Here is a 16400-nt window from a genome sequence, read left to right as displayed (position 1 = left end):
AACCTTCAATGAACAATATGTTATGACAATGTGTGTGCTGTGAACATGAAAGAATGGGACACCACAGGAAAATAACTGAAAGCAATGTTTATTAATTGGAGCACAATAAAGAAATGCACTGTTTGCATCTGACATCTGTGTTCATGGAGTTTATATGAGTCAAATACTTTGTCACTCCTGTTATCAATACCAGCGGCTTAGTGGAAAGCTGTAACATGTTAAATAATTCAGATAATGTAAATGATAACATCAATGAATCGACTGTAATCTACCCCATCAGTGGCCCATAACACAGTAAAAAGCGTTTAGCATTCAGTCAATTCACACTCCCTTTCTTCTCTTATAATAAAATATTTTAGACTCAGATCAATATTTCTGTCCATATATGTATTTCTTCAGTAACTAGCCGTGTGATAGTGTCATTCAGACAGTCATCATCACAGATAACCCCTTCAGGAGGATAACGATCTCTCGTCAGGGTTTGTTTTGTGGTAATAATGACATAAAGTCACCGTTTCCCAGAATGACCCAGAAATCTGACAGTAAATGCGCTGAGATCAGTGAAAGCGCTGGCGTGAGCTGCTGTGTTTCAGTGAGAGCTGACCTCAGATCAGTTCAGACTCTGGATGTGGGTCAGGGTTTGCGTGAGAGAAACGCTCATCATGAAGTGACTCTGATCCTCTGTCAGACTCGTGCAGATCATCTCACAGTCAAAGTCCGTTCATTGTCGCCTCTTTGGCTGCGTTCACAATGTCAGTCCAAATCCGATTATTTGTGTATCCGATTGGAATATGATCCAAAATTATTGACGTATCACATTGTGTAACTGTTCAGATCCGATTTGTGAAAAATCGGATTTGGACTGACAGTCTGAACGTAGCCTGAGTGTGAAATCAGACAGATGTGTGCCACAAACACACTGCAGTCAGAAGTGGAGTGAATCCGTATTCAACTGCAGTGTGAACGCAGCAAATAGGATCTGAAAAGATGCGTTTCGTGTTTATAGAGCATTTGCAGTTTTATAAGAAATTCCAACTTTGCACAACTTTGGATGGAAACATAGCTATATACAAACTTATTGCTTCTGTAGACATACTGAAAGCAGCTCTTAAACAAATCGAAAAAATCAAATCAAGTTCAACTCTAGATGTGTTGATGTTGCAGTGATTGTCAGAATCGATGAGCATCCAGTGACATCAATTTTAAAAGCTTCAAAGTTAAAAATATTCTCCTCCTCATTTGTCAGTCACATCACCTGCATCCAATCAGCTCGTTTGGCCCCGCCCTCCCCCAGTACAGGCAGGCAGCAGTGAAGCGGTGCACACCTGATCAGGACATGAGATTCGAGTAGAGTATAATCAGCGGGGCGTGAGGAAACGGTAAGTGTTGTGTAGTTATGCTCTGAATGACTGCTTTAAGTTTAGCTTACTTCTTGAGTTTTGTCTGCCGTTGATAGTGCTTCAGTTCATGTGAATTTTTTTTTTTTTTTTTGGGAAATGTATACAAATGAGTGCATATTTAATTAGATAACCTTATCTGCATATCTAAACATAACATTTCAGAAAACGTAAAACAAACAGTTGTCTTTAAAGGGGACCTATAATGCTCCTTTCACAAGATGTAATATAATCTCTGGCAGGGCTCTGAACCGGATCAAGGAACCAAAATGAAAACTGGAAACGACCGAAATTTTGTTCTATGCAAAACTACCATAACTGAGTGTTTAAGCAGCAAAAAAAAAAAAGATCAGTTTAAAATGAGTTTGTGTTATTAAATAGTTTTATTGAGACATCAAGAATCAGCGTATGAATCACAACAATGATGCCAATCAAAAATGCAAAGCATGCTGGGTACCAGCATAGTACAAAACACCCAGCATGCATTGCAGCATGGCACTTTTGATTGTCACCATAGTTGAAATTCATACAGTGATTCTTGATGTCTGAACTCATGTAAGACAGGGTTTATAATGTAAACATATGAAACCACAACACAGTCATTAGATTCAAATGACATCAGGCCATTCAATGATGACTACAAAACAATCAACAGACAACCATCATCATCTGATGTTATTTTGCTTCAGCTTCCTTTGCTACTGCAAATGTGTTTAACAAAAACACTTTTACAGCAGACAGAAAAGACAAAAGTATAAGTATAGTATAAGTATTCCAACTGATGGAAACACTGATCACCGTTATGGTGACTTCAAATGAAACACATTAGAGTTAAACCTCTGTTAATTCTCAATAACAACCTTTGTTGATGTCTAACAGAAATAAAGTCAGTCTGGTTAGTAATAAGTGAAGCTGGTAATGCTATTTGTGGAGTTGTTTAATCAGATCTTCAGAGATTTAATGTCTTTCATCTTCAGTTGATTTCATGTAAGGCTGTGGCTGAAGTCAGTTGTAGTTCTTGTGTTTCTGCTTGTCTCTTTTTCTGTTCTCATTTTTCCCTCAGTGATTCTTACAGTGGCCGAGAGAGCTCAACGCGCTGCAAATAAAGAAAACATCTTCATCAGTTTGACAACACATGCAAATACAGAAACGCGCTGCAAATAGGCCTGCTCATAATCCACATACGATAAACCAAACTCACCTTTCAGGTTCACACCACTGAAGAGTAAACATTTCCGTTGTGGTCTGTGCCACTCCTGGCCTCAGGACAAACGATTTGTGAGGTATTATTTTGCATAGAAAATATTATTAATAATAAATAACATATTTTTTAATAATTTACTTGATTTTATGTCTCAAATCCCAGTCATTTATTCACTGCAGAAAGTGAAAGTAAAAATTCAGCGATGGGAGCTCTACTTCAACATGTTCTGATAACATGATTTAACCTTCATTTATTTCTTAATATTTCTCTTGTGTTTTTTTTGTAAATCAGGAGTTATCTTATATATTATGCGTGATGCGCTATAAATTATTGCGGGGCAAATTAAAATATTAATTTAATTTCAAAAGTTGCCTAATCATCATCTTCATTCAGATCATCGCAGAAGGGGCTTGAGGTCGCCGGACCTGGTATGTGTTTTTGCAGCGTGTTTCTGTATTTGCATGTGTTGTGAACTTTGCAGCACATTTGCTGATGGAGATGTTTTCTTCATTTGCTGGTATTTTTTCTATTTGCGAATGTGTTCTTCATTTGCAGCGCATTGAGCTCTCTTGGCCACCGTAGATTCTGCTTGTTAACAGGCTTATTAAGGCTGACATAACTCTAAATTTAATATATACAGATTTTGTGGCTCAGATAAGGTCCAGTTTAGGTTTATTTCTTTGCTCTTGGCTGACATGTGGCATTGCTGTGGCCTGCTTGTGGCTCTGATCTGGCAAACAGAAGCGGCCCACACAAGGGCCGTAATTCATTGCAGCATGTGGGCCAGATCATCATTCCACATGTGCCAGATGTGGGCAGGATTTGGGCCAACACAAATCTGGGTTGGTGATTAAAAACCTGAATAATATTCACTCCTTGTATTTTTCCTCTGTCACAGTAGATTCTTCAGACTGAAGGTTCACTGCTCCATGCCTCCATGAACGACCTCTGACACTCGAAGGCCCCTCCCCTTCACTCCCACCTATCAGATCTCATCCAATCACCCAATCTGCTGTCTTCCACAGCCCAATCGCTGTCCGCCACGATGGTTTGCTACTACAACGAGACTATAACTTTCTTCTACAATCTCAGCAAGAAGAACATCAGTGACACATGGCGGACGAAAGACATTGTGGTGGTTTCCCTGGGACTGCTCGTTTGTTTTTTTGTGATCTTCGCCAACATCCTGGTCATGATGGCCATCTTCATGAACCGCAGGTTTCATTACCCCATATACTATCTGCTGGGAAACCTGGCGGCCGCGGATCTGTTCTCCGGCATCTCCTACCTGTACCTGATGTTCCACACTGGCCCCTGGACCATCAAGCTGTCCATATATCAGTGGTTTGTCCGACAGGTAAGGCTGCGGTTTGGGAGTGTCTGGGATTGGTGTTTAATGAGTAATGTTGGTGCTGAATAGAGTAACCATGACTGGTTTAGCAATAGAAACTGCACAGAGATTCAGGTGTTTGACACACCAATGAAGCTGTGTAAGAGGAAGCATTTATATTTGTTGAATATTCCCAAGGTAAGTACATCTGAAATCAGTGTGGTTGAGCAACAGGACATGCTGTGCTTCCCGTTTCCTGTAAGGAATTCTGGGAGAAGACCTGCTGTCTTAGTTGAGAATCATGTAGAAATGAAAATTCATTGGATAAAAACTATTTAAAAAAATACACACAGAAACTCACTCACACACACAGAAAGTCTTCGCTACAAACCACCAAAATAAAATTGTGGTTTACTTGAGGAAACTATGACATAAATTTATTACTATTTATAATAAAATTGTAACTTGTATAAAAACTAAGTTTTATAAAATTTGATAAAAGATACAATTTGTAGATTTTATTAGATTTTGAAAAAATGGTTGAAATTGTTAACCCTCTTATGGTTCTAGTTTTCTGTTGACACTCAATGTGTTTGGGGTCAGTATGACCTCAAACATTTATAGAGTGATTGTACAAAAAACAAAAAACCTCAACAACACCATTAGCATGCATATGAAATATTACATTTGTATGGGAAAAAAAATTTCACATTTATTTGTATAGCACTTTTCATGATACATATCATTTCAAAGCAGCTTTACAGAGAATGCATGTCAAAATTACAGTTTAAGAATGCAGTTAGCAAATAATGTAATAATTTAGGCAGTTTAATTTACAATCACTGTTAGCAGTTTAATTGAAGGTAAAAGCAATGAGCTCCTGGAAAAATGAATTACATTAACAATAATTAGGATATATAGAAATTGGGCAGTGTGCATGTTGATCCAGATGATTGCGTCTTCTGAAGTCCTCGCAGGAGTTGGCGCCGTCTCTTCATAGGTGTTTGTCATCTGAGGTCTTCTTAAGAGGCTGAACTGAAGCTGATGTACTCTCTAGTCACTCTCTAAATTCTTTGTGTCTCCTTTAGGGTTTGATCGTCACCAGTCTGACAGCGTCAGTGATTAATCTGATGGCCATCGCTCTGGAGCGACACCAGACCATCTTCACCATGCAGCCAAACAGTAAAATGACCAACCACAGGGTCGTGCTGCTCATCATCGGCATCTGGGTCATCGCCATAGTGATTGGTCTGGTGCCCACTATGGGATGGCACTGCGTGTGCAACATTCAGAAATGCTCCAACATGGCGCCGCTCTACAGCCGCAGTTACCTGGTGTTCTGGGCCGTGTTGAACCTGCTGACCTTCACGGTCATGGTGGCCGTCTACACACGCATCTTCATCGTCGGGCGCAAGAACCACCGGATGAGCCAGCACACCTCTCAGGTCAAACACAAGGAGACTGTGTTCAACCTCATGAAGACTGTCATCATGATATTGGGTAAGACGGATACTCCTAATGTGATGCAGCGCTCTGGAGATGAAGATGATGCTGAGCTTTCCACTTCTGCAGTGTTTGCTTTTGCAGATTCAGAGTTAGCAGCCATGCTTGCCCTTGTCGCTGCGTGCTCGGACTCACTCTGAGAAATCATGACTGGATGATTCGTTTCTGGGGGAGCAGTGCGATGCTGCAATTGCCTTGCCCCGCCCCTGTGCCTTTCTTCCCAGAGTTGCATGAAAAATTTTGGCAAATTAGTGCCCGTATGGAAGGCCAAACATGCCAAAATCTTCACCAAAAGTTTTTCCTCTCTCACTACCCTTAATGGTCAGGTTGTCGGGGGTTTGTAAGGATTCCCCAGGTGGAGGGTGCAGTTGCGGTGCATGCCCAAAAAGGGCTGCAACCTGGTGGTGTCATCCACAACTCACGTCCAGCACCTGTAAGATAACAGCAGCTCTGGCTGCTAAGGTTTACAGTGCAGCTGGACAGGCCGCCTCTGCCCTGCATGCGATGGACACCCTGCAAGTCTACCAGGCCAAAGCACTCACAAAGCTACAAGGGTAGTTCTTAGCCGGTGTTGACGCAGACACTTGCACATGGTGACTGACCGTGATGAAAGTCACATCACAGGCCCTTGGCTAGACAATGTCTACCCTGGTGGTCCAGAAGAGCCCCCAGGCTAAACCTTGCAGAGGTGCGAGATGTCATCAAAGTGCACTTTCTTGATGCTCCCATCTCACAAGGCGGCCTTTTCGGCGACACTGTCGAGGACTGTGCCCAGCTGTTCTCCACAGTCCAGAAGCAGGCTGAGGCTGTCAAGAGTGTGCCCCGACATGCATTGTGGGCTCATCACCCAAGGGCATCCTTCCCCTGCCTGCAAAAAAAATAAAAAATACTCTGCTGGTCAGCTTTACTGTGATATTGAGTTGCTGCAGGAAGATGACGACGCCCGTCTCAGCCGCCGTTCAATCCTCCAAATGGTCGGCCTGAGATGATCAGCCTGGAAATGGAGGGATTTGCTCTTCCCCCGGAGGAGGACCGGGTGGAGTATATTTTGAGTTAAATTTCTGTTCCGCCACTGACTTTATGGCTACTGCAGTAAGGAGCAGTTTCCTCTATTTCTGGGTCAACAAGTAGGGGCAGATGGTAGTGCATGATGCTATGCTTTGCCACTTTTATCCCCTCTTATTGCCAGCGGTCAGTGGGGTACGGTTCAAGGACGCTATGCTTTCAAGTCCTGAGGTGGGCATGGCCTTGATTCACACACTAGGTTACATTTCACCCCATCCTGCTGCCAAACCTTCAGCCTATGCTCAGACCTTGCTTTTCCATGGGCAGGAGTTTCCCTTGTACAAGTGTCCAGGCATGTTGTTGTCTCCCCTGAACAGATGGCTTTGCCATTGGCTGGGGTGCCATGTGCAACTGGCATGCAGTATGGGCTCCTGGATAGGACCTCAACTGCATTGGCACATCAATTACCTTGAGTTGCTAGCAGTATGGCTTGCTCTGTGCCACTTCAAATTGCAGCTTAAAGACAAGCATGTCCTGGTCCAGACAGACAATGATGCAGCCATTGCACACATCAACCATCAGGGTGGTCTACGCTCCCTTTGCATGTAATGTTGAATGTGACTGAACGTATGTAACCTTCGTTCAGAACAGAGACAAACAGAGACGCCACTTCCTGTTGCCTCATTATAGTTATAATTATCTTTAATTATAATTATCAGTGTCGTTCTGTTGTCATTAATGGATGCTCCGTTCTCAATAGGGGAATTTTGTGCTGCTAATAAAATGGGAGGGTGTCACTAGATGCTACTGCTGTTCCCGGTCTTAGCTTTCATGGAGCTCATGAAAAGGATGGGTGATTTAGAACAGAGCCAACCGCAAATGTAACTTCAGCAAAATATGCCAATAAAAATTGACTAAAAATTTTGTTTATTTTTGTTAATTTGTCATTTTTTGACTTAAGTGGTCCTGACTGAATTGGTTATCGTTATAGTTATCATTTATGGTTCTAATTGTTGTTATATAGTTATTGAGTCTTGAAGGCCTCGGGTTAGAAAAGCTTTCTGGGTTAGAAACGCTGTCCAAAACAAACCACAAGGTTTGTTCTGTAGATCCAGAGTTCCTCTGAAGACAGTCCTCAGAGTTACTCTGAAGTTAAACTCTAAGAGCGAACAGTCTGAATGCGTTCAGGTAACACCCCTTCTGGTGAAAAACACACAGCAGCACAGTCAACATTCATAAACAGGATCTTGGGGAGGAAGGAAAGTCCGGGCTCTTCTAACCGGACCTGCATGTTTTCACGATCCCAGCCTCATTTCTTTTCACGTTTTGTCGCTCCCAACATGGGACATTCCTGGAAGATTTTGCCAAAATCCTAAACATTTATTTTGCAAGTCAATAGCTGTGTTTCCATCCAAAGTTTGCAAATTTAACTTGTGTGTAAATTTGGAATATCACATAAAACATTTAAATAATAAAGCACTGTTTCCATCCATTGAGTCGAAGAGAACAAAATCATCACTTCTGATAAACCTGCGCTAAATATCATTAAGAAAAATGTAAGTTGCTGCTGTAGAAGCCACTGTGTAATCATTTGCTTGTGCCTCAAAGCTTGCAGATGAAGCATGATAAAAGCTGTCATGTTATCTTGCATTCAGATGCTGGTGTTTGTGAATAAAACACACTTTGCTCAGGCATTACAGAATGACCAAAAACAGCATTTCAGATGCTGTGCAACGAGATCGCTTCAGTTCTGTCATCCCATCTTTTTTGATGCGCATCAAGGAATTTATTCGGTAAAAGTGTTTCCATCGTATATGCGCATGTTTTCATATTGCATAAGCAATTTCTCTGACTCAGTTGAGTGCAACATTTTCATGTGCATTTTTAGAATTTAATCTTGGCATTTCCATTCAGTGATTTTTTTTTAATTTTTTTTTTTTAAATGCAATATCCCAAAATGCACGTAAAAATAGGTGGATGCAAACATAGCTACTGTATGTTTCAGATTATGCACTCTTAGATGGTTAGGATGTGTTAAAACTGACTCAAATTGTGTTAAATTCTTACACATCAATGGGTGAGTTTAGGGACGACACTTGTGTTAATTCTGACACATTCATTGAGTCAATGATTTTAACACAGTGAATGTGTCAGGAAGGTTAACCAGAGGTGTAGTCAAGACCAGACCCTCCATGTATGGAGGTATGATAATGAGATAATTAATGAGATAATGAGATAATTAAGTCATTCAAGCAGTAGTGATGAACACCTGCTGTTAACAGACAGAATCATTGAAGGAAAGAGGAAAAAAAAACAAAACCTGTGCTACTTCTGAACATGAAGACCAAATTTGCAATGATCTCTTTATCAATTCAAGTCAAATGTGTCAGAAAGGCGATCTGCTGTTAACAAGCAGAATCAAAGAAAATCACAATTTTTAAGCCACCATCGTGGAGATGAGGGTTTGCTTTAGTTGAGCTCTTGACCCTTGACTATTTAATATTAGATTGTGTTTGGGCTAAATAAATTATGAGCTGAATTGTCTAAGTAATTTCCTTTATTCTCATATTTTATTTTGTTCTGTTTATGTGACTTTTTAGTAGCTTGTTTTCTAATGTTCAGAGTTGATCTGTTGATCAGAATATGTTGCTTGTCACCGTTGTTGAGATTCACAGGCTGATTCTTGATTTCTGTGTGTGTCTAAAAGAAATCAGAACAACTTTTGAGAAATCCTTCAGATTATATTGATAAAACTGATCTTGTGCTGTAGAATCACAGTTCTGCTGTAATCAATAATGTAAATCTCACTCAGAGATTGAGCTCTAAATGAGTTCAGTGATTCAGATCAAATAATGATTATATGAAAACACAACCAACAACAAACCATATTTTTTCTTTATTTATCTGGCTGTTATAACTCAGTTACAGCAGCCAAACAAAATTTAATAGTATAAAGTCAAGTGTCAAGCGCTCAACTAAAACAAACCCTGATCTCTATGATGGTAACTTAAAATTGTGGTTTTCTCCTTTGGTGATTCTGCTTGTTAACAGCAGGTGTTCATCATTAATGTTCAATATTCATTGAATGGTCTGGTTTTGGTCTTGGAAGGTCTGGTCTCGTCCACACCTCCGGTCTTCAATGCTCTTGGTTTTGGAGGTCTGATCTTCACCTCTGAAATGAACACAAAGTTGTGTAAATGTGTAATATTAACACATTACAGATGTTCTTGACTGCACAGATTGTGCTGATGCTGTGAACAAATACACAGGTTGTGTTAATTTTAAAACTACACATAATATGTGTAAAACAATTGAATTCTTCCAATACATTTTTATGCAATATTGACACAAAATGTGTAAACTAGAGTGTTACACATAATATGTAATTTTTCTATAGTGTGTGTTCATCGCTCTTGTGCTCTCTCTGGCAGGTTGTTTCGTGGTGTGTTGGACGCCGGGTCTGGTTCTGCTTCTGCTGGACGGTCTCTGTGAATCCTGCGACGTCCTGACAAACGAGAAGTTCTTCCTGGTGCTGGCAGAGTGCAACTCCTTCATGAACCCCATCATCTACTCCTACCGCGAGAAGGACATGCGTGACACCTTCAAACGCATCCTCTGTTACCCGTGCCGGAGGTCCCAGCCGGGTGAATACTCGGGTGTCCGCTTCAACACCCTCGAGCAAGAGGTACTCTCTGAGAGCGACGGGACCCACAACCCACCCTCAAATCTCCATTATAGCACGAGAACTCACGTCTGACAGACACGCTTTCATGTGACAGAGTGAATTACACGCTATAAACACGACAAAAAGAGTTCTTCTGCATCGTTTTCTCGTTTTCCAGTACAAATATCTAAACATTCTTACATCAAGATTCATTTACTGGAGAAGCAAAATGACTCGGGATGTTTCTGAAAAATGTATTAAAATGAAGTGCGTCTGTGCTTAAAACAGAAATGTCTACGGAAACTTGTTTCCGCCACAAATTAAAAAATAATAATAAATAATCGCAATCCTCGCACTTGCTAGAAAAATGTTGCAATTGCTAAACAAGTCAGAATTGTGAGATATAAACTTGCAATTGTGAGAAAAAAGTCGTAATTGCGAGAAACTCAAAATTGTCAGATATAAACTCGCTATTGTTAGAAAAAGTCGTAATTGCAGGAAAAAATTCAGAATTGTGGAATATAAACTCGCAATTGTGACAAAAGTCAGAATTGCAAAATAAAAAGTCGCAATTGACAGTTGAAGTTTTAAGGGAGTAACCCTCTATTAAAGACATGTAATGCTGCCAAAGAAGACTTTTATGCGGGTGGGTGGCACTTTTAGAAGTGGATTCGGGTGACGTTTGAGCCGATCCGCGCATCACTAACGCTCACTAACCGGTCGGATCATGTGATTCAGAGTGTTTTTACATGCGTCGCCCTTTCTGCTAGTGATGTTCGGTTTTTGAACAAATCTTTCTTTTGGGCCGGTTGAAACTCATTCATAGGAAGTAACCGATCGAGCCGGTTCACTAATCGAACTGAATCAAACTTTAGTTCCGGGTTGATGACACAAAACGCACAACCGTCGAAGTCTGTCGAGGATTACCGAGGAGTCTGATGAGCGAGTCGATGATCAAGCCTGAGGCACGTACGGGAAAAGTGCTTATTATGACCACTGCTATTAAATAACATTTCATTAAAACCTGCAAAAACCTCAAGAGATTACTTCAAGAGATGTAAATAAATTTGACTATGGCTTATTGCAGATTATATTTTAAGTTGTGAAGTGAAATCAATGAGTTTATTCTCTCTATACTTTAGACATGTAGAACATATCTGCGTTTGTGCACAAGAAAAGAAATGCATAGTGACATCATAGCATGATGACGTCAGGAACCTATAAATCTGCTTTTTCAACCGATTCATTGAGCCGAACTGTCCGAAAAGATCCGGTTTGTGGAAATGAATCGGACTTTGCATCACTAGTTTCTGCACACAGTCACTGAGCTGGTTCACTGTTTTTAACATATAGGAATATAGACAGCTGTAGATTTTCATGTCCAAAGATAAATAGTGTATTCATTATGTTGTTTGCTAAATTAAATAATCTCCTTTTTGTCTATTTTTGTCTTTACTGAAGATAAATAAAATTATATTATCTGGAATATATTAGTTGACTGTATATTTTTCTACACACTTTCAATGATGGATTCATAACCTTGAATTTTTTTATTCAAATTTAATTTTCAGTCATTTTAATTCACATTTATTTGTATAAACTTAAGTAAGTAGCTGAAGTCAAGATGCATAGAAATATATATATATATATATATATATATATATATATATATATATATATATATATATATATATATATATATATATATATATCAGTCCAGTCCAAAAGTTTGGAACCACTAAGATTTTTTATGTTTTTAAAAGAAGTTTCGTCTGCTCACCAAGGCTACATTTATTTAATTAAAAATACAGTAAAAAACAGTAATATTGTGAAATATTATTCCAATTTAAAATAACTGTTTTCTATGTGAATATATAGTAAAGTGTAATTTATTCCTGTGATCAAAGCTGAATTTTCAGCATCATTACTCCAGTCTTCAGTGTCACATGATCCTTCAGAAATCATTCTAATATGCTGATCTGCTGCTCAAGAAACATTTATGATTATTTTCAATGTTGAAAACAGTTGTGTACTTTTTTTTTCAGGATCCCTTGATGAATAGAAAGTTCAAAAGAACAGCATTCATCTGAAATACAAAGCTTCTGTAGCATTATACACTACCGTTCAAAAGTTTGGGGTCAGTAAGAATTTTTATTTTTATTTATAAAGAAATGAAAGAAATGAATACTTTTATTCAGCAAGGATGCATTAAATCAATCAAAAGTGGCAGTAAAGACATTGATAATGTTACAAAAGATTAGATTTCAGATAAACACTGTTCTTCTGAACTTTCTATTCATCAAATAATCCTGAAAAAAATATTGTACACAAATATTTTGTACACATTAAATGTTTCTTGAGCAGCAAATCATCATATCAGAATGATTTCTGAAGGATCATGTGACACTGAAGACTGGAGTAATGATGCTGAAAATTCAGCTTTGATCACAGGAATAAATTACTTTGTTAAATATATTCAAATATAAAACAGTTATTTTAAATTGTAATAATATTTCACAATATTACTGTTTTTACTGTATTTTTAATTAAATAAATGTAGCCTTGGTGAGCAGACGAAACTTCTTTTAAAAACATTAAAAATCTTAGTGGTTCCAAACTTTTGGACTGTACTGTGTATATAGTTGATCACAACTCACTTTTATGGTTTTATTATTTTTAGGTGTTAAAACATGAATAACACAAATATATATACTCCACTCCACAGACCCTCAGAATCCCTGGACTGTAGTTTTCTAGTGTGTAGCGCCCTCTACAGGATGAATCGTGTTAGTGCAGGTGTGGAATGAGGGAGTGTTTCACTGCTCTGATGCTCGTGCGTGTTCTGCAGTGTGTGTGTGAGGTGCTGTGATCGCCCAGAAAAACTGCGCTTTCTTTTTCTTTCTTTCTTTCTTTCTTTCTTTCTTTCTTTCTTTCTTTCTTTCTTTCTTTCTTTCTTTCTTTCTTTCTTTCTTCCGCTCCGCCCATCCTCACGTGTGATTGGACGGCTGTGGGTTGATTGACAGCTCCAGCAGGACACCTGACGGTCGGTGCTGGCGGCCCATGCGCGCGGGGGACACGGGGATGGGCGGCTCCGCGGCAGCGGGATGCGGTTCGTTCGGTGACGGACATCAAACGGCAGAATGACACTGTAAGATTCGCGTTTTCGTTCGTCGTCTTATTTTGTCTCCACTAACGGCGTCCTCGCGCGCGCACGATGGACACATCAGCGGTGAAGAAAAGCGCGCCGGTGCCGGACATCTGCCCGCTGGACCGGTACGACTCCACCCGAGCCAAGACCCGAGCCAGTGTGAGCTGGCTGCTGAGCCGGAGCCGCGGACCTGAAGGTGCGTGCGTGCGTGTGTGTGTGTGTGTGTGTTTGTGTGTGTGTGTGTGTGTGTTTGTGTGTGTGTGTCCGCAGCATCAGCACCAGCACCATCATTCAGCATCCGCGCGCGCGCTCCCGCAGCTGGTTTAATAGAGACAGAGGGCCCGAGTGTGTGTGTGTGTGTGTGTGTGTGTACCGGAGCGCAGGGCGTCACCGCGGCTATCCATTGATTCAGCGGTTGATCATATAAAAGTGATGAAACAGCAGCTTTAACACACTTTAATATCACACAATATCACACGAACCCAAAATATTAATGCACACACACACACACACACACACACACACACACACACACACCCACACACACACACACACACACACACACACACACACACACACACACACACACACACACACACACACACACACTCACACACACACACACACTCACACACACACACACACGGGGGAATGTCTTTGTTTTTCACGGGCACGTGCGCGCGCGATGATAACAGGACACGGGAGTTTGAGATCAAGACTCATTGTCTGAAGCAGCCTTCTGCTTGTTTTAAAGCCAATTTCTATAATACACTCATCGTATCACTTACAAATGTCATATATATATATATATATATATATATATATATATATATATATATATATATATATATATATATATATACTGTATATTATACTTTTTGTTATAATTGTAGTTATTTTATAGATCTGGTTCTGGTTATAGTTATCACTATTTTATTATTAATTTTTCCATAGCTGTATATATATATATATATATATATATATATATATATATATATATATATATATATATATGTGTGTGTGTGTGTGTTAATATTAATATAGCTTATGTATTATTATACATTGGTCAATCACAGCATTCAGTATTCAGTATCGCTCCACACTCCCTTTCTTCTCTCATAATAAAATATTTTAGACTCAGATCAATATTTCTGTCCATATATGTATTTCTTCAGTAACTAGCCGTGTGATAGTGTCATTCAGACAGTCATCATCACAGATAACCCCTTCAGGAGGATAACGATCTCTCGTCAGGGTTTGTTTTGTGGTAATAATGACGTAAAGTCACCGTTTCCCAGAATGACCCAGAAATCTGACAGTAAATGCGCTGAGATCAGTGAAAGCGCTGGCGTGAGCTGCTGTGTTTCAGTGAGAGCTGACCTCAGATCAGTTCAGACTCTGGATGTGGGTCAGGGTTTGCGTGAGAGAAACGCTCATCATGAAGTGTCTCTTGTGAATGACTCTGTCTCTCTCTGATCCTCTGTCAGACTCGTGCAGATCAAGTCCGTTCTTTGTTGTGCTGTTGAACACATACAGCATCAGTGTTTCTGAGCGGACGTCCAGTGATTTGTCCTCTGATGCCAAAAAATGTAAATGTATATGGGCCGTTCTAACTGCTGTTCCACAACCAAAAACACATTTAAAAAGCATTTAATTATTCAAATTTTAGAGGTCACTACCAACACATCACTGTCACTACTGAAACTGTGCATCACGACCGAAACATGGATGTTTTGTCAAAAATAAAGTATGTTGAATTATCAACTAAGATAAACATTGAACCAAACACTATAATAACTATAGTGTTTGGTTCAATGTTTATTTAAACTAATCAATCCTTCATCAGTATGATTAAAACTTAAACAAATATATTTACAAGGTTGATGTAAACACTATCTTAACAGGTCTTATTGTGTTTCGGTAGTGACAAATTTAGGGAGATGAAAAATATTCCAAAACTTTCTGAAAATACAATATGAGAATTAACTGCACAATTAGTAGAAATGTGTAGCTTTGATATTATACAATTTGCATACATACAAAATTTGTGGAAAAAGGCATTTTTTTCAAGACGTTTCCAACTGACTTTGAGACAGATCTGTAGAATGGCCCGTATACAACAATCAAACGCAGGACCATGGTGGTGTTAGTGCCATGCTCTACTGTTCGACCAATTTCATAATATTAATAAGTCCTGCCGTTGTTGTTATCTGCGGTACAGTGTGTTCATCTGATCGTTCAGTCGTTATTCTCATGCGTTTGATGCTGTGTCTGTAGAGAGTGATCCTGCTGGGCTGAATCAGGACGGAGGGATCTGTCCCGCTCTAGAGCGCCTCCTGCTGTCCGCAGATCTGTACTGCAGGGTGTTTTCCTCACAAGCTCTGTCTGGCGTCACAGCGCCTCCTAGAGACCACAGCTCTCTACTGCAGCTCCTCGGCCGGTACGACCTGATCCCGCTTCACACGGACCTGCAGAAGCCGGTCGACGAGACGCAGCTGAGCCAGAAACCAATCGATATGGTGAGTGAACGATACACAGACTCACACTGCGGGCAGTTATGTGATTCGATTGGCTGACAGATGTGTGTATCTTCTCTGATTGGTTGCAGGGGGCCCATCTGGCCGTGATTGATTCGCTGATGTCGCTGAGCACCATGGAAACGGTGGGTCGGGTCAAGATGTCGAAGGAGACGGATCAGTTCGGACCCGGCAGGAGCTGGGAGAACGCTCTGCTCTTCTGGATCAACAAGGTTCCTCCATCCAGAACCCTAAAGCGAGAGCTCAATCTAGGGCCCTGTTTCCACCTGGTGTTAAGATGCGCTTTGGTCAATCGGATCACAAGTAGACGACACTAAATACAGGTGTAAATGGAGAGTAAAATGTTTTGAGTTTGTCCACTTTTGACCACTTCCAGAGGTAGTTGAAAACGCATTTGACCGGATTGTTTTCATAGTGTAAACGCTCATGTGGTCGAATGCATTCGAACAGCCACTAAAGACTCCCCACCTACAGACCTACAGCGTAAACATTATGTGAATCGGACGAGTTAGACGGGATTTAAACTTTGTCGGCTGAAGACCTGTTTATTTTGAAAATGAAATGAAAACTAGAGACTGAGGACTTTAGCCTCCTCATTAGAGCGTCCGACTC

At 40.1% G+C, this 16400-nt stretch overlaps 1 protein-coding gene across 3 annotated transcripts; it reads left to right on the top strand.

Annotated features, from left to right (window-relative positions):
* Positions 1-994: 994 nt before the first annotated feature.
* LOC137031995 (lysophosphatidic acid receptor 1-like) lies at positions 995-15668 on the top strand. 3 transcript variants are annotated; one of them, XM_067403424.1, is made up of 6 exons: positions 995-1379; positions 3503-3958; positions 5020-5431; positions 9871-10124; positions 12149-12240; positions 15529-15658. In XM_067403424.1, the coding sequence occupies exons 2-5, from the start codon at positions 3647-3649 to the stop codon at positions 12191-12193; spliced, it is 1023 nt and encodes a 340-aa protein (XP_067259525.1). In that variant the 5' UTR covers positions 995-1379; positions 3503-3646; the 3' UTR covers positions 12194-12240; positions 15529-15658. The 3 variants fall into 3 exon arrangements, with proteins under 3 accessions (XP_067259525.1, XP_067259527.1, XP_067259528.1); XM_067403426.1 differs by having other exon boundaries at positions 3500-3958; XM_067403427.1 differs by lacking the exon at positions 12149-12240 and having other exon boundaries at positions 15529-15668.
* Positions 15669-16400: the final 732 nt, after the last annotated feature.

Source organism: Chanodichthys erythropterus, chromosome 12 (assembly GCF_024489055.1).
Source record: "Chanodichthys erythropterus isolate Z2021 chromosome 12, ASM2448905v1, whole genome shotgun sequence".
NCBI lineage: Eukaryota > Metazoa > Chordata > Actinopteri > Cypriniformes > Xenocyprididae > Chanodichthys > Chanodichthys erythropterus.
The sequence above is the reverse complement of the archived record's forward strand: the minus strand, read 5'-3'. Positions and strand labels throughout refer to the sequence as shown.

What these genes read in the sequence shown, in the direction of transcription:
- LOC137031995 (XM_067403424.1), top strand. Translation starts at nt 3,647, where the DNA reads ATGGTTTGCTACTACAACGAGACTATAACTTTCTTCTACAATCTCAGC. An exon ending in GACTGTCATCATGATATTGG is followed by an intron (nt 5,432 to 9,870) that starts GTAAGACGGATA and finishes TCTCTCTGGCAG; the next exon opens with GTTGTTTCGTGGTGTGTTGG. An exon ending in TCAACACCCTCGAGCAAGAG is followed by an intron (nt 10,125 to 12,148) that starts GTACTCTCTGAG and finishes TTTTTTTTTCAG; the next exon opens with GATCCCTTGATGAATAGAAA.